At 49.0% G+C, this 21,573-nt stretch overlaps 1 protein-coding gene and 1 long non-coding RNA gene across 5 annotated transcripts in view; both read left to right on the forward strand.

Annotated features, from left to right (window-relative positions):
- Positions 1 to 431: 431 nt before the first annotated feature.
- On the forward strand, positions 432 to 19,046 carry LOC136944320 (uncharacterized). 4 transcript variants are annotated; one of them, XR_010876755.1, is made up of 6 exons: positions 432 to 902; positions 8,612 to 8,677; positions 16,718 to 17,076; positions 17,377 to 17,479; positions 17,594 to 17,719; positions 18,258 to 19,046. It is a non-coding gene; the product is annotated as an uncharacterized lncRNA (long non-coding RNA). The 4 variants fall into 4 exon arrangements; XR_010876757.1 differs by having other exon boundaries at positions 16,718 to 16,889; positions 17,014 to 17,479; XR_010876754.1 differs by having other exon boundaries at positions 16,718 to 17,479.
- Positions 19,047 to 20,775: 1,729 nt separating this feature from the next.
- Positions 20,776 to 21,573, forward strand: part of spaca6 (sperm acrosome associated 6) — a 4,393-nt gene continuing 3,595 nt past the window's right edge. Inside the window, exons 1-2 of the mRNA XM_067238123.1 lie at positions 20,776 to 20,989; positions 21,213 to 21,299. Coding sequence (XP_067094224.1) covers positions 20,776 to 20,989; positions 21,213 to 21,299 — 301 coding nt within the window. The remainder of the gene's footprint in view (positions 20,990 to 21,212; positions 21,300 to 21,573) is intronic.

Raw genomic sequence — 21,573 nt, forward strand, 5'->3', positions numbered from 1 at the left:
AAAGTACAGTGGGAGCACATGGAGATCATTTGAAAAAAGGGGGGAAATTTCACCCAAAAAAACTGGGAAACGAGAAAAGAAGAGAAAAAAATGTCCATCCCCTCTCTCCACTTACATACTCCTCCTCTTTCCCTCCCCCCTAAGATATTTCTTTCTCTCTCTCTCTCTCTCTCTCTCTCTCTCTCTCTCTCTCTCTCTCTCTCTCTCTCTCTCTCTCCCTCGCTCGCTCGCTCGCTCGCTCCTCCATTCCTTCCCTGCCTGCACACACACACACACACATACACAATGACTGATGCCTTCTCTTTCTCCCTCCCTCTCTATCTCCCTCATTCTCCGTCTCTCTCTTTCTCTCTCTCTCCTTCTCTCCTTCTCCAAGCTCTCTCTCTGCTCCACCGCCAATACTTTTTTTTCCCCCTTCCGTGTGTTTGTTCTCTTGGTGGCATACGGAGGAACCGGTTATGTGCAGCTCCAGCGCGTGCTGTCCCAGTGACTAGCCTAGCAGCAGCCCTGCCTCTCTCTCTAAAACCTCCCGCTGCAGCTCCCTTGCCCCTTTTTCCGCTTTACGATTTCAACACGATGGCTGTTCTTTTTTTCGAGTCATATCTTTTTTTAGGTCTTTTTTTCCTCTTCAACCCTCTTCTCTTCCCGGAGTCAGAGCTACAAGCAGGCGAGTAAAAACTGTAAAGAAAGGTGACTGCGTGGAGGGAAGATGAGGAGGCAGAAAAGGAGAGCAAGAGAGAAGGGAGGACGGGAACAGGACCGGAGCGAAGACTGGTGCTGAGCTGAAAGCAGTAACGATAGAGCCAGGACGACAGGAGAGAAGGAACAGACGACGATCGAGTTGGAATCGGACGAAATCGCGGGAAACGGGGAAAAGGGCGAGAGGCATCGGATCACGGCTGGTATTGTCTAATTTCTTATTATTCATGTTTGTCTTTTCTTTCAATGATCGTTAATTCCTGCACTGATTCTTTCTGGGATCTCTCAGGGATATCTCTCTGTGTGTCCCTCCATGGTTCTTAGCTTTGTCCCTTTTTCCTCCTCGAAATTAAAAAGTGCCTCTGCCCATTTGTGTACTTTAATTCCTTTTCCTTCCTCCCACTCTCATTGGAAAATTTTTCCTCTGCCCTCGTGTTCCTCTCTCAGCGAATTGAAACGCAATGATTGCTTTTGTTTTACGGAACATTTATTTGTATTTCTTCTCACTGAAGACTCCTTGTGTGTAACCCAGGCGGTGGACCAAAGGCTCAACTTCATTTTGTGGCCCAGTTTCGAGGGAAGAAGGAGACACCAGTTTTCTATCGTTTTTATGGTGTGTATGTTCGCTACTGTGCATCTTTTACGTTGGCGTTTGACACAGTGTTCTCTGTTTACCTATGAAACGAGCGTTCTCCTGACAGTTTGGATTCATTGTGAATAGTTTTAAGCAGATATTGAACTCGAAAAAGGGGCAACCTTGTATAGTTCGATTATCGGGGTGTCTCCCTCACCACTCTCTGGGACTGACTCCTCCCATCACCCCTTCACTTCCGTTCGCCGTCTACCCGTTTTGGACCTCCATATCTCCATATCTGGCAGATTACACACATCAAAAAAATTGCCTCTGTATCTCTCTTTCTGCGTGAGACGGCGCTCTACCTCGCAGCTCTGCGTGCGTGTGTGTGCCTCAGGCCTCCAACTCGATGCGTTCAGCGCTGCGGCCGTTGTCTGAGCTACGCCAGCCACAAGGTGCTCCTGCTCCTGGCGTGTGTGTGCGCGCACATGGACATGTGTCGTATCCTCATTCCATCCGTGCTCTTCGCTCGTCCGCCCATCTCCATGGAGACCCGCCGTGTGCCCCCCCCCCCCCCCACTGCACAAAGACGCCCCTGGCTTCGCCCTGCCAGGCTGTGGGATCGACGGAGGGCCAGGGAAAAGGGGGGCACTGTAATAGCGAGTCATCGGAGGGTGACGGTGAGGATGGCGGTGGTCTTGATAGCCGTGTCTGAGGACCCTTTGTGTCTGAATGGAGCTTTATCCCTGGGACTTACTCACGGAGCTAAAGCCCAGACAGCCGCCATGGTGAGCCCTGGACGGTCTCAGCCTATGGCAGGGCCCTAGACTTGAGACCGGCTGAAATGCACAGCTAGCCTGCTGCTCCTTTGTGTTATCAGGTGGACTGAATCCACGTTAGATTCTCTCTCTCCAACCATTCCCTAACTAGTGCGGCTTCAAGGGGCTTGGGGATGCAAGTTCTCAGACGGGGAGACCAAGCGCGTCCTGTAGGGTTCCACGCTCAAAGCAGCAAGCCGTTTCCTCGTTCGTTCTCGTCGTCGTGTTTTCCATATCAAGGGTGTAAAAGGACATTTCGCTCCGTGGAAATGGAAATGGCCTGTCGGCTGTTACAGCTCAGCGGCGGATCACGGCCACCTGCTGGGCTTTACATCTCTGACGAGAGAGAGAGTCCAGGGCCGATGTGAATGGATGACATGGCTCATTGACAGGCCGTGGAATCCATCCCACATTTGAGTTCTTAACGGCTTCCCTGGGCTGCCGTCCTTCCAGCCTTTTCTCCCCCTCTCCCTCTCCCTCTTTTCCTCTCTCTCTCCCTCTCTTTCCCCCCCCAGCCGTCTGAACTTCAGAGCAAGGGACGCATTAATGTGTTTCACTTGATGAAACATAACTCAGCGAGCCCTATCAATTATGGAGTGCTGGTGTGAGGGGGGCGGGTGGCAAGGGGTGGGGTTGGAGGGGGGGGGGAGGGGGCTGGGCCAGGCTCAACAGGCCTCAGAGTCCAGGATAAAGGGTGGGAGGGCGAGCAACATGTGACGTCCACAGTCGATGCTTTCACGCTCTTGTGGTCCGAGAGAGAGCTTCCGTATCCCCTCTGGAGTCAGTGATACAGTTGCATCCGTGTTTTTTGGCTTCAGCCAGGATGCTGTCCAAAACCAGCTCAGACCAGCTCTGGGGTTTTATAGCTATCCCAGGGTGACCGGATTCCCACTTGGCTCGGTCAGTAGTTACATCCATAATAATTTGATATATCCCGTATTCATTTCTCTCTTGTCCTATTCTTGTTTCCAAACTCCACGTATAATACCTTGGTTGTACCTTTTTAGCTGGACTCCAGTTAAAATCAATTCACTTTATTAATCCCCAGAGAAGCTCCAGGGTCCTATAGCACAGCTATAGCTCACCAAAGGCTCTGTGTGGTTGTTGTAATGATGAACATGAGTGTGTGACCTCCAGCCTGCCTGGGAGGCCCTGTAGGCTGAGCGTGGGAGTGGTTCATGGTCATGGTCTCTGACGTTCACTGTTCAGGTATAGCTTTTTCAAGTTTGAACCATTCTTTTTTTTACGTTTTATTGTTTTTCAAAGCAAGACTACGGCGAACTGGCTCGAGCCGGTTTAGTGTTTAAAAAAAACAGAACAAGATTTATTTGAGTAGAATCCAGGGTTTGACTCGAGCCCGCAAGTGTCCATTATGGAGGAGAAACACCTCAAGCAGGTCCTGTAGTGCTGTTTCTATGTCGTACCAAACACTGCAAAAAAAAAGGTACAAACTGTTTTTTCTGGGGGGTTTTCGAACATGCAGAACAATCGAATGTCCCTGTTCCTGTCCTCTGGTGGAAGTGGGCAGAGTATTCCTGCAGATGGAGGCGGCGGTGGTTTAGGGGTTAATATCTGCAGGCCATAGGAATGTGTTTGGAGTCAGCAGGGAGAATTCCTCAGTTCTGCATTACTAGGTCAAAGCCTTGCCTCTTACCTCGACAAACTCTCTCCTCTGTCCACATGGATGTCACTCTCCCTTCCTTCAGCCTCTCTCTCTTCCTCACCCTTTGTTCACTTTCTCTCACTGTCTCTCTCTTTGCTACCTTTCTGTAGTTCTGAACCCCCCTCTTCTTGCAGACATCTAAAGGCTTTAGTGTTGGGGGTTGGGAAAAGGGAGGAGAGATATGAAGTGTGTGTGTGTGTGTCTGCGTGTGTCTGTGTGTACATGTATCGGTGTATGCGTGTGTGTGTAAATGTACCACGGTGCGCACCCTCTTCTTCAGGTCATGTATGATTTATTGAGCCCTGTTTCGTTGATGGAATCCGACATGACCTATTCTTACCATCTCACATCCTCAGCAGTGTCCTGGTGGAACACCAGCAGCTCAGCACACGCTACTCTGGGGCTAAGAGGCTGGAGTATGGCAGATTATCACATGCCAGCATGCTTTCTCACTTTGGCAAAGATTCCTGACTATCTTTGGTCTTGCATAAGAGTCCAATGGAGGACAGAGCTCACAGCAGTCCTGCAAAATACCACCAAAAAATCATGCCCACGCAAAATATTATATCGTACGTTTTAGTCACAATATTTGGATTCAGATTTGTCTGATAGAAATTGGTTGACTTTCATGCCGATACACCCAGCGCACTGTCAACTGAGTCACCGTGACAAAGATAGCCCGCTCTGTCTGTTAGCTAATACTGGGTGTCGTCGGTGTCATGTCTGGCCTGCTGGATGGCTGTCTGTCTGTCTGGCCTGCTGGCTGTCTGTCTGGCTGGCCTGCTGGCTGTCTGTCTGGCTGCCATGTTGATGGCACTACCCTCACAGACTGACCCACTGGCATCCGCACAGCTCTCAGCGGCGTGATAGCTATGCCCCCGAGTGTGCCAGCCCTGTGCCAGACAGGAGGACGAGAGAGGCGCGGGGGGGATTGATGGAGGAATGGATAGAGGGAAGAGGTAGAAGGGGAACTGAGGAGAGGGGGGGGTGGGGGGGTTGGGGAGAGGCAATGGAATGATGATGCAACAACCTAGAATGGGAGGACAAAACCGAATGGAAGACTGAGGTAGAGGAAGGGGGGGGGGTAGAGGGGGAGAGGAGAGGAAGAGGCGAGGACAAACGGACAGGGAGCGAGGCTGTGTTGTGTGGTTGTTGTCTGTGTACTCAGAACACTGAGAGATGAGAATGTGGCCCGGGCAGAACGTACACTAAGCCCTCTGTTTGACAGAATAAAGGATCTCTTTAGACAAGACTGCTCCACAGCTGCTCTGTCGGAGAGAGACCGCTGCCCTGGCTGTTGTTTGTCTCCCAAGCCCCAAGAGATAACCGTCGGCCAACAGTCTTTTGCATACTAAGTCCACATCATTGTAGCTGCAAACCAACACACCATTAAGTTACGAGAGGAGCTAGGGACTGGGGATGTGTGGATGTGCAGGCGTCTGAATCCGGCTGTGCTATGGACCATGTGGGGGTGAAGGGGGGGGGGGGGGGGGAACAGGGTGGTGGTTGTGTGTGTGAGGGGGGAGGGGAGGGGGAGGGGGGATCTGTAAGATGAAAGAGTGGGGCAGTGTGGTCGTCTCTACAGAGAGATGGTGAGAGGTCAGGAAGTGGCCGCAGCAACAGACACCAGGCTCATTGTTCCAAGTTCAAGGTAATGTTGAATGGCACTTTTCATACGGTTCGCTGAGCATGGCCGTGCTGCCGCTACTCGTGGCTGTTTGAAAAAGGGTCATAATTGGGCAAAAACGTTGCTGTTGGCGACGTGTGATGTTCTTTGTTATGACAGCACGATTGACAAAGTAATTAGGCCAATAAATTACGATTCCATGTTTGCTATGTAGACAGTGTGGGAGGTTGCACATGGAGAGTTAAGGTGTTTTGGTTTGGGGGGGAAGGGGATTTAGGGTTATTTTGTGTGCGTGTGTGTGTGCGAGGCAGAGGTGACCTGTTCTCAGCTGTGGCGTGTCTGTGTGCCCAAGGTCACAGCCAGAGGGTCAGACGTCTGAAGATCACTTCCCCTCCCCCTCCCCGTCCTCTCCTCAACTCACCTCTCCTCCTCCCTCCTTTCTTCCACCCCTTTCCCTTCCTCTCCTGCCCTCCCCCTCACTCTGCGCCTCGCCCCTCTCTCTCTGTTGTGTCTGTTGGCTCACCAGGTCCTCTTTAGATACTCACAAGGGGATTTCCTGTTCACCTTATCCCCCCACCCCCATCCTGGCCCCTATCCCTGCCCCCATCCTGGCCCCCCTTCTGGCCCCCTAACGTCCTGGCCCCCTGACGTCCTGGCCCCCTGATGTCTTGGCCCCCTGACAGAACAAGCATCTCAGCCTCCAGAATCAGTTTTCGCAGCAGGTGTGCCATGTTGTCCATAGCAACAGATTAGGGGAGGGAAATATCCCGCCTATTCAAAGACTATATAGACAGAGGGAAACTCCCCAAAAGTCTTGCTGGCTTCTGCTTGGTGCCAAAGCTGTGGCAAGGCCAGCTACCCAGGGCAGTAATTGATGGTTTTGTACTTTCAGCAATAGTGGTGGAGTGAGCACACATACAGGCACATAATTTTGAGTCTGAGTCACCCCTTTAACAGAAAGTCAATAACAATACAGGAATGATTAATAAGTCCCTCAGTCCCTCCCTCCTTTTCTAGCCCCTTCCACTCTCTCCATCTCTCCTCTCTCACTCTCTCTCACCCTCTCTCACCCTCTCTCACCCTCTCTCAGCTCAGTATTGATCTGAATACATTTGCCTCCCATTTATCTGTTAAACTCTCCTGCCCTCCCCCTCTCTTTCACTCTCCCTCCCTCCCTCTCTCTCTCACACACACACACACACACACACACACACACACACACACACACACACACACTGCATTGTGTGTGTATACACACACTGCTGCAGGCACAGGAGAGTACCTCACACACACACGGAGACACTGCGTAGGGCTGCTGTAAAATAGCTTTCATTTAGTTGAATTCTTTTTAGTACATTCTTTTTTTACTTAACTTATTTTACTGTGTCTAGTAATATTTTACTGGTCTTAGAAACATGTTACATCAGGGTTTTAAGTTGCAAAATTTGAATAGTATGCATTTAATTGTGAAAATGATAAACAAATCAACAGGAATAAAAAAAACAATTAGGAATAAAATGTTTTTTTTACATACATGTATTACTTAATAGTACAATTAATGTAGTTTCAATCTAACACACTGAAATATAAACAAATTATATTTCCAGAGTGCAGGTGCAGCCTTGGCCTTATTGTGCATGTGCATTCATTCTTTGTAGACCTGAGCCAGGATTGAAAAAAAAAGTTTGATTGACAGCTCATTTTACCCGCCCCCTCCAACCCCCTCCAACCCCCTCCCCCCCACTACCCTATTCTGGTTGGTGGCAGTCAGGTTGCCATGACACCAGACTGTTTTGTCTGCCCTTTGACCTCTCTAGGGGGTGCTGTGGTCAATCAGGCATTACATATGAGGGGCGAATGGAAGGGGGGGGGCCAAGGGGACTGAGGACAGAGTTTGGGGTTTAGGAGGGAGGGAGAGAGAGAGAGGGAGGGACGGAGGGATAGAGGGAGGGACGGAGGTAAAGAGGGCGGGAGGGATAGAGGGGGCGCATTTCCTCTGTAAAAACGAGGTCCACAAGGTTCCTCAATACATCCGCTGTGTACAGAGCAGGAGGTGGGAGCCGAGGAGGCTCACGGCGAAACAAAGACACATGTGCACGCAGACGCTGGCTGTGAGCTGCCCAGCCAGGGTAAATGAACTGGGCTGGAGTTCCTGGAGGGGGGTGGGGGGCTTGGGGAGGGGGGGGGCCTAGGGGAGAGGGGGGGCCTAGGGGAGAGGGGGGGCCTAGGGGAGGGGGGGGGCTAGGGGAGAGGGGGGGCCTAGGGGAGAGGGGGGGCCTAGGGGAGAGGGGGGGCCTAGGGGAGGGGGGGGGGCCTAGGGGAGGGGGGGGGGCCTAGGGGAGGGGGGGTATTATGCTCATTGTGCAGACGGCCAGCTGAAGCTGTTTGGCTGCTTCTTTTGAAGTTATATTTATCAAACCGGAGCAGGAGGCTTAGTTCTCTCTGAGATGGCACAGCCCTCTTTGTCCAGATTGCAGCGTGAGAGAGGAGCTCATGTGTGCTGTATTTATTTAGATGGCATTTCGATAGCAGGGATTAATCGTCTTCAGATGTTGATCATGTGTTTTCCAGTGATTTCAGGGGAGAGTTGTAAAAGGACGGAAGATAAATGAAAGGAAATTTCGAGAAAAACAACCTTTTTGCCTCCTGGAAAATGTATTAAAAAACAAAGAAAAAACGGATTCAGTGCTTGTATTTTTATTTGTTAGTGTTAAATCAAACTGTCCTTGTGAAGATGCAGGATTGACTCAGTCCCATCAGTCTCTGCAGTAGAATGTTAAATATATTGTCCATTTAGTACTCTGTTATCTTTAGATATTTAATTCTCCCCTTTATTCATTAATGTGATGTAAATTGATTGTGTAATTAAATCATCTGAATTTAGCAGCTGTGGTTGCCTGCATTAGTTTAGCTCATTAGCCATGGCCTTGGCTTGACCCAGAGAGAACAGAGAGCATAGCTTTCTAACTGATGACTGTGTGCTGGTGTCAAAACATCAACATTAAATGTACACTCCAAAAAAGAACACAATCCAAATGACGTTTTACCATCATGGCTCTTTTTACATTGGCAATACTGTGTGAAGTGTTTCATTCATTAAATGTATATATCAAAGCTATCTCAGTTATAGTACTTTCACAAAATATCTAGATATGTTTTGTTCACGGTGAATTTTGTTTCATTAATGACCTGTGTTTCTTGACTTCTGTAAATGTCCTTTTGTGTTGCAGATTGAAGGCCTTTCTCTTGTTTGGGGCAGCTGCCTGTCGCACTTGTTAAACAGAACCTGCTGTACAGTAAGTAACCTCTCCACCTCAGTCACTCCTCCTCCCAGCCAATCATCCATCCATTCATTCCTCTCTGCTTGAGTGTTGGAGCCTGTGGGTCGACCATCGGCACACTGATTTTGCTTTTTTTTACCTCCTTTCAGCTGTGAACACTGTTTGTGGCCATGGTTTGAGCTGGATAGCCTTTCCACTGTCCCTAAGTAGAGACAGTTATTTGGAGTGTGTGAGTTCTGTCTTCCGGGGAAACTGCAGACAGACATCATTCTGGAGCAGCAATTCAGAACAGAATCATAGTCAGTGGAATCACTGTGGTGTCAAGTTGAGAAGCACATTCTTACCTGTTTTACAAGGACGTTGTGGGCATAGTCCAGGAATTCCGTGGGATGACTTAGAGACTGCATTTTTCTGCATCATGTTTCTTTTCCACCTTTCAACACCACCAGATACCACACAGAAGGTTAGCATTATCCTACGCACTGTTGTCCACGCACACAATCCCACTAACTATCATCCCTTAAAATGGATGTAATACCATTACCCATCATGCTTTGCACACTACTGGAGACTACCGATTCGCCTGGCACCCCAGCCTGGCAGACATTGACAGCTGTGCCCTAGCAACAGTTTGGCTTGTTGCCAAGCCGTGGAAGTTGCCAGGCAAAAGGTTTCCATGGCAACATTCGTTTTGCCACCTTGGTGTACTAGGTTGGGGCGAAGCAGACTAGTGTAGGATACAGCTCTGCTCTGAGCTGGGGAAAACACGCAGATTCCAGCTCTGCCCTTTCTGCATGGCAATCTCACCACTGTGTAGCATTCAGACTACATTACATCGACCTGAAGTTGTTTTATATCAGAATCTTTGAGCCGAATTCTGAGATTTAGTATAGCAACTTGCTGATTGATATTCAGTCAGGTTTGTCTGGGTTTCAGCTCTTGTCTAATGACACACCCTCACTTCTGTGTCTTTACCTCATCACGTTCTAGGAACTATTTACTGAGTGGAGGATGTAGACTAGATGTTATGATTGTGGATGCTCTTGAACTCACATTCTGGTAAACGTGTTTTGTATTTTGAGCATTTTTATTTTCAGGCATTTCTACTTTATTGGGACAGAGACAATGTAGAATGACAGGAAATGTAAGGGGGAGAGAGGGGAGGACGTGCACAAAATATCCCAGGCCGGAATCGAACCGGGGCCCCCTGTGGTAAGGCATTGGCCTACATGGTACACGTACTTAACTAGTAAGCCACTGGGGTGCCCCGTACTTGCAGTTCGAATGAATCAGTAATCGAATGAATTGAGAGAGAAGTGGAGTCGAGGACTATACAAGGACTTTTAGAAAGTACCCAGACAGACACCTTGAGTTACCCAGCTCTCACTGTGGAATAGCCTTAGGCTTTCCGCCAAGCAGACCAACTGTGGAAGGAGAGAGTAAGGGAGAGAGCGAAGGAAAGAGATGGAGAGAGAAAGTAAGGAGGAAGGATAGCTGACATTGGCACAATCTCACTGCATTTCTGCGTGATTTGACTGTGAAAAAGATTGCAGGCGGGATGTCTAGGGAGGAGGTTCAGGGGATAAAGGAAGGGTATGTGGAGAGGGGAGATGGAAGGGTGTTTAGAGAGATGGAGGGGGGTCGGGAGAGGGAGAGGAGGGGGTTTGTAGAGAGAGAGAGAGAGAGGGGGTGTAGAGAGAGGGAGGGAGGTGGAGAAAGAGGTAGTGGAGTAGAGCGAGGGAGGGGGTGTAGAGAGAGGGAGGGAGGTGGAGAGTTATGGAGGGGGGGTTGTGGAGGGAGGGCGGGCGAGGGTATAGTGAGAGAGAGGGGGGGGGCAGAGAGAGACTGGTGAAAAGGTTTAGAGGTGGGAAGGAGGACTGATGAGGGCAGGAGCAGGGAAAAGGTTGGCTGAGTGGAGAATGGGTATGGGGGGGGGGGTGCTTTGGGACAGGAGAGAGGACCAGCAGAGGGAGGGAGAGGCAGGCAGGGGGATTAGGAATTTGAGCACAGTCCAAAAAGAGGGGGATGGGGGTAAAGAAGGGAGAGGTGGGAAGAAAAAATAAAATTCACCTGGCAACGTTTGTAATGGTTCCTCAGGCTTAGCCACGGTAACCTGGCAAATCTGATTGGTTCTGGTTCTGAGGCGGACTTTCTATCTGTATGTCTGTTCCTCCCTTTCTCTCTTTCTCTTACTTTCTCCACTCTCAAGCTTGTAACAGGGAGAGGTGCTGCACAGTTCAGGAAAATGGCTGCAGAAAGAAAGGTGGGGCCAAACATGGCCACTGATCTTCATTCATTTCCTGTTTGGGAAAAAAAAACGTTCTGTCATCCCTCCTGCAGGCAGCCTTGCAGCTGTCTTAAATCTCCACTCGACACACACATTTCCATTTCAGAGACATACCACAGGGTTATCGTGAAGTTTGAATTACCATACAGCGCAATCACAGAGCTCTGGCTGAGTTCTGTAATCCCTCACAACACAAACTTGCTTTTCCTTAGCTTTCGTCTCAGTCTGTCTGCTAAACATGCATCCAGTGCGCCGGGGGCACCTGCCATCTGCAGGCAGACGGGAGAGAACTGTCGTCTATTCTGCCGTGTCATCGTAGGCCCAAACCACCTCGGAGCAGGCTGCAGATATCCTCCGGACAACCTTTGCAGTGTAAATCCGTTTAGCGACATTAAAACACGTAATTTGGTTTAAAAGCCTGCAGCGTCCCTCGCCTCCGGCAACCTGACAAGAAGCGAGGACAAAGTCTAGGAGCCTGCTCAAAGACATGCCTCAACCTTGCTCCTAACTGTCTTTGTCTTCATGCACCTGTACATGCAGAACACATAGTTGACAGTGCAGTTAAGGACAATAAAAAATGTGGGTTTTTGTATCGGCGTAGATTCTTCTGCTGTGAGAAAAGTGGTTGCATTGTTGCAGTGACTTTCTGCTATTTGGCTAATTACAATGGGCAAGAGCAGACGATGACAGAGAGGCTATTTGTGGTTGTGGCGTCCTAACGACGGGTTTTCTACCTTCTATAAATTGAGTAGAAATAGAACTGTGTAGTCTGCAATAGTAGTGTGTGTGATACTAAGAGGGAATGAGTGCATGGCTTTGTTGTCTGATATCTGAGGCCAACTCTGATGGCTTTCTGCTGCAGTGGCCAGGTTCTGGGAATGGCGCTTAGAAAAGGAGGGAGGCGAGGAGAATTGCAGGGGACAACGCAAGGTCAGTCACCACTAGAGGGCAACAGCGCCTCAGAAATGGAGGCCGAAGTTGGTGCACAGATCTCATTGATAGGTTTAACAGTGGATGTGCATGTATTTACGTGTATGTGTGTAATAAGACAGTCAGTCAGACAGACTTTCAGACAGACAGGCAGACACACAGACAGACCAGAAGGAATTTAGATAGGAAGACTGACAGATAGGCCAACGAACAAGCAGACAGACAGACAGACCGACAGGATGGCCAATGGGCAGACAGACAGGCCAACGAACAAACAGACAGACAGACAGACTGACAGATAAGCCAACGAACAGACAGACTGACTGACAGACAGGCCAATGGACAAGTTGACAGGCAGACAAACAGACAGGCTGGCCAGCGGGGCAGACAGACAGGCCAATGGACGGGCAGACAGACAGACCTGCCGGTCAAGAGGGCCTCCAGAGAAGCAGGGCTCCAGAATCTGTGCTGCGGTGTGAGGTAGTTGGTTGTATGGTTTCGCATAATAAACAGCACGGAGATAACTGTACAACCTTCTAGCTTTCCCTGCGGCGCTGCTCTTCGACACAGCCAAACATCCCCTCGCACCATGGTAAGTACCCGGGTCTGTCTGCCAGGGAATCTCCACATGACCTTCGTTAGGAGAGACAGTCCAGGTGACAGGCTCACTGTTAAGTCATTAGTGAAGGTTGGGGACTGAAGAAGCAGCAAGACATTGCCTGGGCGCCATGGATTCAGGGGATTGATATGTGCTACGATGCTGTGTTCGTCTGTGCGGTCTGTGACAGTTTGTTACGCAACTCCCAATTTACTTGAGGGGCGAATTGGATATTTTTCGACACATGCGGCCACGCACACACACACACACACACACACACAATCTCATACACACACACTAACTCATCCCTCCTGCCATCCCCCTCCCTCCCTCCTTCCCTCACCCTTCCCTCCCCTCCTGTGTGTCTGGCAAGTGGCTGAGACAGCAGGCATCTGCAGTGCATTGCAGCCGGCCCTCCTCCTCCTCCTCCTCCGGCAGGAGAGAGAGAAAGGAAGCGTACATCACGATTCTGCTGATTCAGCGCTGTTGTGGCGTTCTCTTTATCATCGTCCCCCAACACGACGCAGTCCTGCGGCCGGCTCGCCCCACTCCGGCGCTGTCGTTGTCCTCGCGTCTAGGGGGCGAGGGTGGGGGTGGTGGGGGGGGGGGGGACCAGTGGGGCGGCCAGCGGGGAGCCAGGCGCAGGTCTGGTTCATGGAGGCTGTTCTCTGCTGCCGATGGTATCGGAAGGCAGGTTACTCACACTGGCTGATGTAAGCGCATTCGCGAGCCAGACAGGCGGAAGGCGAGGCTGCCTGCTCACACTCATGCACGCGAACACACTCACATGCAATCTCTCACACACACACACACACATGCATGCACACACGCCAAACACGTACAAATACACTCACTCAAAACACATACACATGCGAACAAACTTAACACATTCAAGTACACACATAGACTCAAACGCATCGACGCGCAGGGCATCCAGTCCCAAAAATCTAACTGCACCGCTGACACTCTCAGCATCTGTTCTATCATGTAGAAGGCAGATACATGCTAAATATAGAAGGTAGAACCAGCCTGATAAAGAAGGAGACCAAGCCTGTCAGTGACAGTTTGCATGTGCATGTAGGTCATTTATCCAGGCTCAGAGAGGATAGATAACCAACACGCCGGAGCAGACATACTAGACGAGAGAGACCCTCCCAGACTGATGATGTCATGGCTCTGGAACACTCCCAGTGCTTTGTCTGACGCCGTGGCACTGCGGAGTGGAGCCGCGGGGCTGGCACACCTGTCTAGGACAGCCTGCGCTCGTCACTCAGCGCTCTGGCCTGATGTCGACAGGGAGGGAGGGAGGGGGGGGAGGGGGGGGGGGGGGAGGTAGTAGAGAGAGAGAGAGAGAGAGAGAGAGAGAGAGAGAGAGAGAGAGAGAGAGAGAGAGAGGGAGGGAGGGAGGAGAGAGAGAGAGAGAGAGAGAGAGAGAGAGAGAGAGAGAGAGAGAGGGGGAGGGAGGGAGGTAGAGAGGTAGAGAGAGGTAGAGAGGTAGAGAGAGCGAAAGAGAGAGAGAGAGAGAGAGAGAGAGAGAGAGAGAGAGAGAGAGAGAGAGAGAGGGAGGGAGGGAGGGAGGGAGGAAGAGTTATCTTTCTTTTCTGAGTGCAAATGGGTCCCCATGAAGCCTCTGGCTGGGAGACTGGTTTAGGAGAGAGCCGAGGTGAATCTGCACTCTACGAGGCAGGCAGGCTGACAGGTAGACAGACATGCAGAAAGGCAGGCAGACATGCTGACTGGCAGGAAGAGAGGTAGAAAGCCTGGCAGACATACAGGCAGAGAGACAGACAGGCAAGGTGGCAGGTGAGAATGCAGGCAGACAGGCAAGGCTTACAAATACATCTATCCCCTTTAATGTATTCCCTTTGCATTTCTAACTCTACATTATGAAAACATTAGACTTGCTTGGCAAATGCATGGATCTGTCATATTTTATGCAAATCTCCATCTGAAACAGGATTTACAGTCACAGTGTTCTCTACCGTAGTCTCAGTCTCATCTGACTCTTAGACTTTCTTAAGTGTTCCAAGGCTGGGCAAGATTATGTCAGACAACCATTAGATTAGGTTCTTTGACCGCTTATCTCTCGTGCCTGAGTAAATTGATTCTCTTTGTTATTTGATTGCAGTCATTATACAATTTCTCAACTGCAACCTACTGACTGGTCTTCAATGAGGTCAGATTGCTATAGCTACAACAGTTTAGTTGGGTGACAGTTGGCTGAGAGCCTGAACTGAAGGCTATGGACCCACTATGTCCCCACAGCTGGAGACGAGATCCGTGCCTCGTCAAGCCGTCCCCCAGGGAAAAATGTTGATATTCTCTACTGTGTAACACGGTTAGAATACTAAGGCCAGTCATTCGGCTTCAATGCGTCATAGCGTTTCTGCTCCGTTTCATAGAACAGACAACCTACGTCTAAATTAGATTCCGTCTCCACCTTAAACTTCCCCTCAGGGGTTGTGATTCTGTTACGCAATAGACACGTACGTACCAATGAGGTAACACGGTGTCCTCTGTGAGGAACAGCCAACACGCCATCGACAACGAGGTCACAAGGCTGACATCTGGCTTCAGACTATTTTCCACTTTTTTAATAATGGTTTCATGGCTGTAAGTACATCAAAGTACTTGAGACACCCTTTGTGTGTGGCGTATCCAATTCCATAATCAATTTGACCTCCCCACGTGGCAGGCTCTAGTCGGTGTTTTCCCCCGTTTTTCCAGAAACGTTGATTACACTGTATGGGCGACCTGATGATCGTGCCGTATGATGACGGTGTGATTCCAGTAAACATGGAGAACAGCGTTAATGTCAGGCTCTCAGGTTCAGGAGACGTCTGAGCTTCATGGCTACTATCCTCCTCCTGTTAGAGAGACTGACCCTCCCCCTCTCTCTGCTCCCTCCGCCTCCTACCCTCTCTCCGCCACCCTCCCCGCTCCCACACACATATTCTCCCAGACACACACATGCACCACGAGCATGCGCTGATACGACCGTATTTACGCACACACTCACACACACGCACACACACACGGACGCACCACGAGCATGCGCTGACACACACAGCCGTTCTCAAGTACACGCGCACAAACGCACACGCGCACAGGCAGACACACACAAGTAGCGCACAGACTGCAAAGAGGGAGGGGTGGGGGCAGAGGGGTTAGCGGAGACGTGATGCTTGAGAAAACGTGAGAAATAAAAAGAACGAGATGGAGGGAAGGGAGGAGAGAAGGAGAGCAGTTAGAGGGATAGACAAAGGGAGATCTGGAGAGAGGAGAGTTTGAGATTGAAGACAGGGCACGTTTGAGGATGCTGTGAGCAGAAAGAAGACTGGAGAAATAAAGAAGGATGGGGTAAATTGCTGTGTGCATGCACCATGCCACAATATTATTTGTTTGATATATTTGTTGAAGAGTGTTGCGTGTAAATGTTTTGCCCTGTTTGCGTACGCGCGTGTGTAAGACTTGTATTTGTGCGGCACATGTGTGTCCCTGTGTGTATGTGTTTTCTGGTGACAGCCTGAGAAGACGAAGGGGAGGTGTCTGTGCTGGTGGCAGTGGGGGAGAGCGGAGAGAGCAGAGTAATGGAATCAATACTATTGTCTGTAACCTACCTGCCGCTAGGCTCGCTGTCTGGCCCCGCCAGCCAACCATCAGAGGGAGCTACTGGAGCAGTGAGAGAGCCTGGAGCAAACACACTCACACACACACACACACTCACACACACACACTCACACACACACTCACACACACACTCACACACAGACAGACAGACAGAGGCTGAGGCTGTGGCTGGAACTGGGAGAGAGAGAGAGAGAGAGAGAGAAGAGAGAGAGAGAGAGAGACAGAGAGAGAGAGAGAGAGAGAGAGAGAGAGAGAGAGAGAGAGAGATAGGAGGAAAGGGCAGACTGCGGCTTCTTTGTATTTGCAGTCTCAAAGTGATCGTAATGAAGAAGAGAGGGACGAAGAAGGCTAAGTTTGATCCTCTTTTTTAATCTGATCTGTTTCATTTCACCAATAGTTCACCCATTTAGTGTCCGTCTTTGCAGAACAGACTTTGTGCCGGCATCTTTTTGTACGTGCATGCGTTCATGTGTGTCTTCCGTAGCTTCTTTGTATGTGTTTGCATGAGTGCGTTTTAATGTAAAAATGCGAGAATAAGAACATGTCGAGGGTAGGATTGAAGATACGTCCGCCCTCAGTTGGTTTTCTCCTCAACGTGTTTCTTTCCCAGGTCTCCATCCCAGATTTCATGCATCCCTCCGTGGCCGTCTGTGTATCCGCAAAGGCTCCATCCATCTTCTTCCTGTTCTGTCGGGGCGTTCAGCAAGGCTTTTCGAAGGACCAGTAGGGCTTGATAAATGACACGAAAAGAAACCGTACGGTTTCACGGAATATGATGAAAAGTAGAAATTTTTTACGATTTATGCCGCGTGGTCTCATGCACTTTATGACAGTCCTGACAAACGGACAGTATCTGAACGCAAGGCACTGTTTAATTCAACTGAAGTGTAACTTCTTCTTCCGCAGACAAATCCATAATTCATTGCTATGTGAAGTTCTGATCAACGTCTTTGCTGTGCTGCTCCACAAGTATGGCCTTTAAACCGTACATTTTTATATACATAAAATCAGATCTATGGCTCTTTAGTACAGAAATGCCTGGAGAGTATTCGTTATCCATTTTAAAGGCTTTTGCTTCAGAATATTCATGTATGATTTCTGACGTGTGCAGGATGAAGCATGATCATCGTATGATATATGACCAGTAGGGACACAACCTAGTCAGGCAAATCAGATACCTGGCCTCAAAATACTGCATGATGCAATATAGTATCTCCAAGTGCTACAAGTGAGAGAATATTTTTGAACTTTGTGCATCATTTCTTTCAGTTGTCTTTGTTAGAAAAGGAGTCATGCTCTCTGTCTACCAAGAGGTGGCGCTGCCCTGCGGTATCTTCCCTTTGCAGAACTTTCTCTGTCGAGGATCATCAAGGTATTTTTTCATGGCATTTCAATCAAACGAAGATGGGAGATTGCTGCTTCATTGGCGAGTATGTGTGTTTCAGAGAGTTTGCTTCTTAGACTGTGTTCTCCTTTCACTTTCTAGGGGGAGAGGCGGATGTGGTGGAGACAGTACTCGATGACTTGACAAAATGGATCCAAGGCTTCTCCTTCTTTCTCTTCCCAGCATGCCGTCTTCGCCATGGCACAGTTACGCCATCTGTTTGAGCAGGTGGGTGACAACGCACCTCCTGCCATTGCTGTTATTTAAACTGCCGGTCGTCAAAAAGTTTCTAAGTTTAAAAGTCAGAGAGTCAGAGGCTTCACAACTAAAAACTCACCAGGCGCAGGGAATCACCAAGGATTCTAATTATTGCCGAGTGGGGCATTATCTCTGTGGCAATTTAATGAATATGACTGATCCTGGCACAGTCATCCTTCAGGTAGCTTGTTTCAAGGCTCCAGTTAACACCATTATTAATGGCCATTAAGTCTACATACACATTTAATATGCACTATTTACTGACATGCAGTGCATGCTATTATAGTTGTGTTCAACAGGTGGTTCATAGAGAATATCAGCATTGCGTTTACGAGTGCTGCTCGTCTACCACCTTGTTGATTTTGGCCATGAAAATGTATTTAATCTTGATAATGTACTATATCCAAGGAACATAGTAACACAATATTGCAATATTGTAATAAAGAGCACAGGGGTAAAATATGTTTTGGTGTGTAATCTTGTGTGATGATGTTGTGTTGTCTTGAAGTGATGAGCTGTGCTGCGTTGCTGACCGGCAGACTGGAGAAGAAGCACTGTGATGCAGCAGAATGCAAATGTCAGATGAGGTCATGTCTCATGCTGAGACTGCGGGCCCATGATAATAATAATAATAAAAAATTTAAAAAAATTGATTGTTTCCCACACAAAATGTCTGTTGAAGTCCATTTCCCAGTATGCCCCTCTGTCCCTGAGACCCTTAACCTGTGAGGTCATAGTAGGTCACAGGTGAGGTCCTCGGGAACAGGGCTGCATTCAGTGTCATCGTCTGAGCCTAAAATCTCCTTTAAGTGATGTTGTATGACTTGCTAGACATGTTGGTTTGCTTTCACCGTTATCACAGTGGGCACTGCGTCAACACTCATGGCCCAAAGCCAAATCCCAAACAGATAAGTGGTTGGAAGTCAGCTTGTTTCATCCAGTCTCCATCTGGCTGTGTCTGTGTTGACCGATGTGATGTGTACCTCTCAAGATGCAAACAAAGCCTGTTGTGTCAAACAACATAAGCAAATCCTGCTTGAAGGATCTCTCGGGAATGGATTCCTGGACAAGAGGATATCTAATCCTCCCGCTGCAGAGGAAATATTAGGGGGCTGACCCTATTGGCTGGCTTCATGTCTCTCCAGTGGGACCCAATAAGAAGACAGCCTAGGGTTGAGACCCCGTCATAGTCTTCAGAAAACAGCTGTAAACTTCAAGATTTAAAGCCCGCTTGTGCTGAATTAGCATGTATTTCTTGTTGCGTGTTGCATTTGAGGTTTATCAAATAAAGATGTGTATTAAATTTGGTTTGACACCCCGTGTGAATGTGTGAAGAAAGCAGGATGCAAGTCTGACAGGGCGGCGTGCGAGAAGCTCTCGAGGTGTTGAGCGTTCAGTACTCTCATGAAGCAAAATTTCCCCTACCATCGTCATTGTCTAGCCCCCACACAGCGCTGAGAAGTGGGGACACACAGGGCAGCGAGCACAATCTTTGCCAGACAGACCAAGGATGTGATAGCAAACAGCTTCCTGCAGACACATTTGACCACACACACTCGTCTTCATTACGTCCCATTGTACGCCCATTCCAGAAAATTAGCATCTTCCAGATACACTAGGAAGACATGAGCAGGGTGCTTGGATGTGAAAATATCGCAGTTCCGCACGAGGGAGGGGTGGGGGGGGGGGAGGGTGTTTGCTCTTGCAGTGCCCTCGCTGTCTGGACACACAAAAGACACACACATTAGAGTGTGGCCCTTTGCTGGGGAGGTTGACTGACTAGCTGTCTGACTTTGGCAGTCCTGTGGCAGACTCTTGGCCAGTATTGATTAGCTTGTCTGTGTAGGAGACAGATGAATGCATTAGTACCCAGCTCACCCCCCCCCCCCCCCCCCCCCCCCCCCTGCCACTGGAAATATATTAACTTCGTGTATTAGGCACCCTGTCTGGTTACCATGGAGACGCTCCGGGAGAGAGGGGCAAGGGGATGGTGGGGGGAGGGTTGGGGATATGGGATGCGATGAGGCAGTGGGTTTGTAGTCCCGCTTTCTATCTCTCTCCCACTCTCTCTCCCTGTTTCTCATTCTCCTCTTTTTTCTCTCATTCATCCTCTCTGCCTTAAACCTTTCTCTCTCTCTCTCTCTCTCTCTCTCTCTCTCTCTCTGTCTCTCACTCTCTCTCCTTCTTATGCTCTCATTACTGTATCTCTCCTGCTTTGTCTTGCTTAGTGTGTGTATGTTTGTGTCTGAATGCATGTGTGTGTGTGTATGTGTGTGTGTATTTATACGTGTTCGTGATGCCTATCTACAGTATCCTCTCCTTTCTCTCCAGTGCCCCCCCACCCCCTCCCCGCCTTTCCTTGTCTCCCCATGTCTGCATGTTTAGCTCTGTAATTGGGGATTGGCACTTTCTTTATTGCTCATGGTGCTATTGATTACAATGTCCTCTGCTGCTCCAGGTTTCATCCCTCTTGTTGGTACTTTACTCTCCTTCTCCCCCCTGTTCTCCATCTCTGCAGCTCGACGCTTTCCTTTGTTTTCTCTTTTTGCTCTTCCCTGCACGCACACTTCTCACTTTCCCGTTCACAGACATGAGCTTTTTACCCTCTCTCACAAATCGGCCCCTTTCTAGTTTATCCTTCCCTCCCTCCCTCTCTCTATCCTTCCTTCCCTCCCTCCCTCCCTCTCTCTCTTCATCTCTGTGCTCTGCAGTAAAACTGGTGCATTGAGGCAGCAGGGAACAGGGACTAGAGACAATAGAATAGAGGCGAGGAAGGGAGAGAGGAGAAATGTTACACTGCTCCTGGTCTATCATCCTCAAATAGGAGGTGGGAGAAGTTGAGCATCCTTATTAACAAAAATAACAGGTATATATTTGTTACGGAATCCCAATAGTATATTTGATCCATCCAATTAAATGGCAGATCAAAATTGGCAGAGTAGAATGCTCTTTTATGACATCACACATTGTTGAAAATTCCAGTAAAGTTTCCCAACGATGGTGCATCACACAGTCAAGGTGTGAACATGTGGAAGTCAATTCTGTGGCTCCTTCATGCTGGCTTGTTACTGGACCCCTCCATAGGCTGCTATCACTGCCTGGTAGACATGGATATCAGTGTCAAGCTGTGTTGGGGTCACGTTATCACTGAAAGCTACACTCGCAACATGGATGAATGCTTTGAGAAAGTGGACCGCCTAATGACTAATGCGAAGAAAGTGATAGAGGCTGGTAGAGTTGGTGAGAGACCTGAACACACCAGGAAAGGGTTTCTTACGTGATTCCTGAACTGATATGATCAAACTCGGCTTCAAATGATACAACTATCAAATGATTATCTAGTGATAATAGTATCGATAATTGTTACTGATATAATTGAGACGTCTCGATGAGTGACTTGTGTGTAATGCGTAAGTGACTGGCTGGTGAAAGGTTGATGTGTGTCTGTCTATCCATGTGTCAGGTCCAGGGTATGACCAGCAGTTGAGAGAGATCATGTTGTCTCAGATCATACCCCTGTTGGAGGAGTTTGACCAGAAGCTCAATGACGGTAATAAAGTTGACAGGAGACATTACATATTGCCATAGGACAAAAGGCCATTAAGAGGAATATTTAGAGATAGAGAGTAGGGAGAGGTGGCTTTGGGAGGGGGGGGGGGGGGGAGTGTGAAATAGAAATTAGGGAAAAAGTTAAGAGGAGAAAGAGAGCGAGAAGTGAGAGTTGAAGTGAAATCAGTATGAAAGAGTATCTTCTGATCCGACAGTACTTATTACATCCGCGAGTGGTTATCCTCCAACGGCTCATCTGCTGCCAACACTCAGCG

The sequence above is a fragment of the Osmerus mordax genome, chromosome 6 (genome assembly GCF_038355195.1).
Source record: "Osmerus mordax isolate fOsmMor3 chromosome 6, fOsmMor3.pri, whole genome shotgun sequence".
NCBI lineage: Eukaryota > Metazoa > Chordata > Actinopteri > Osmeriformes > Osmeridae > Osmerus > Osmerus mordax.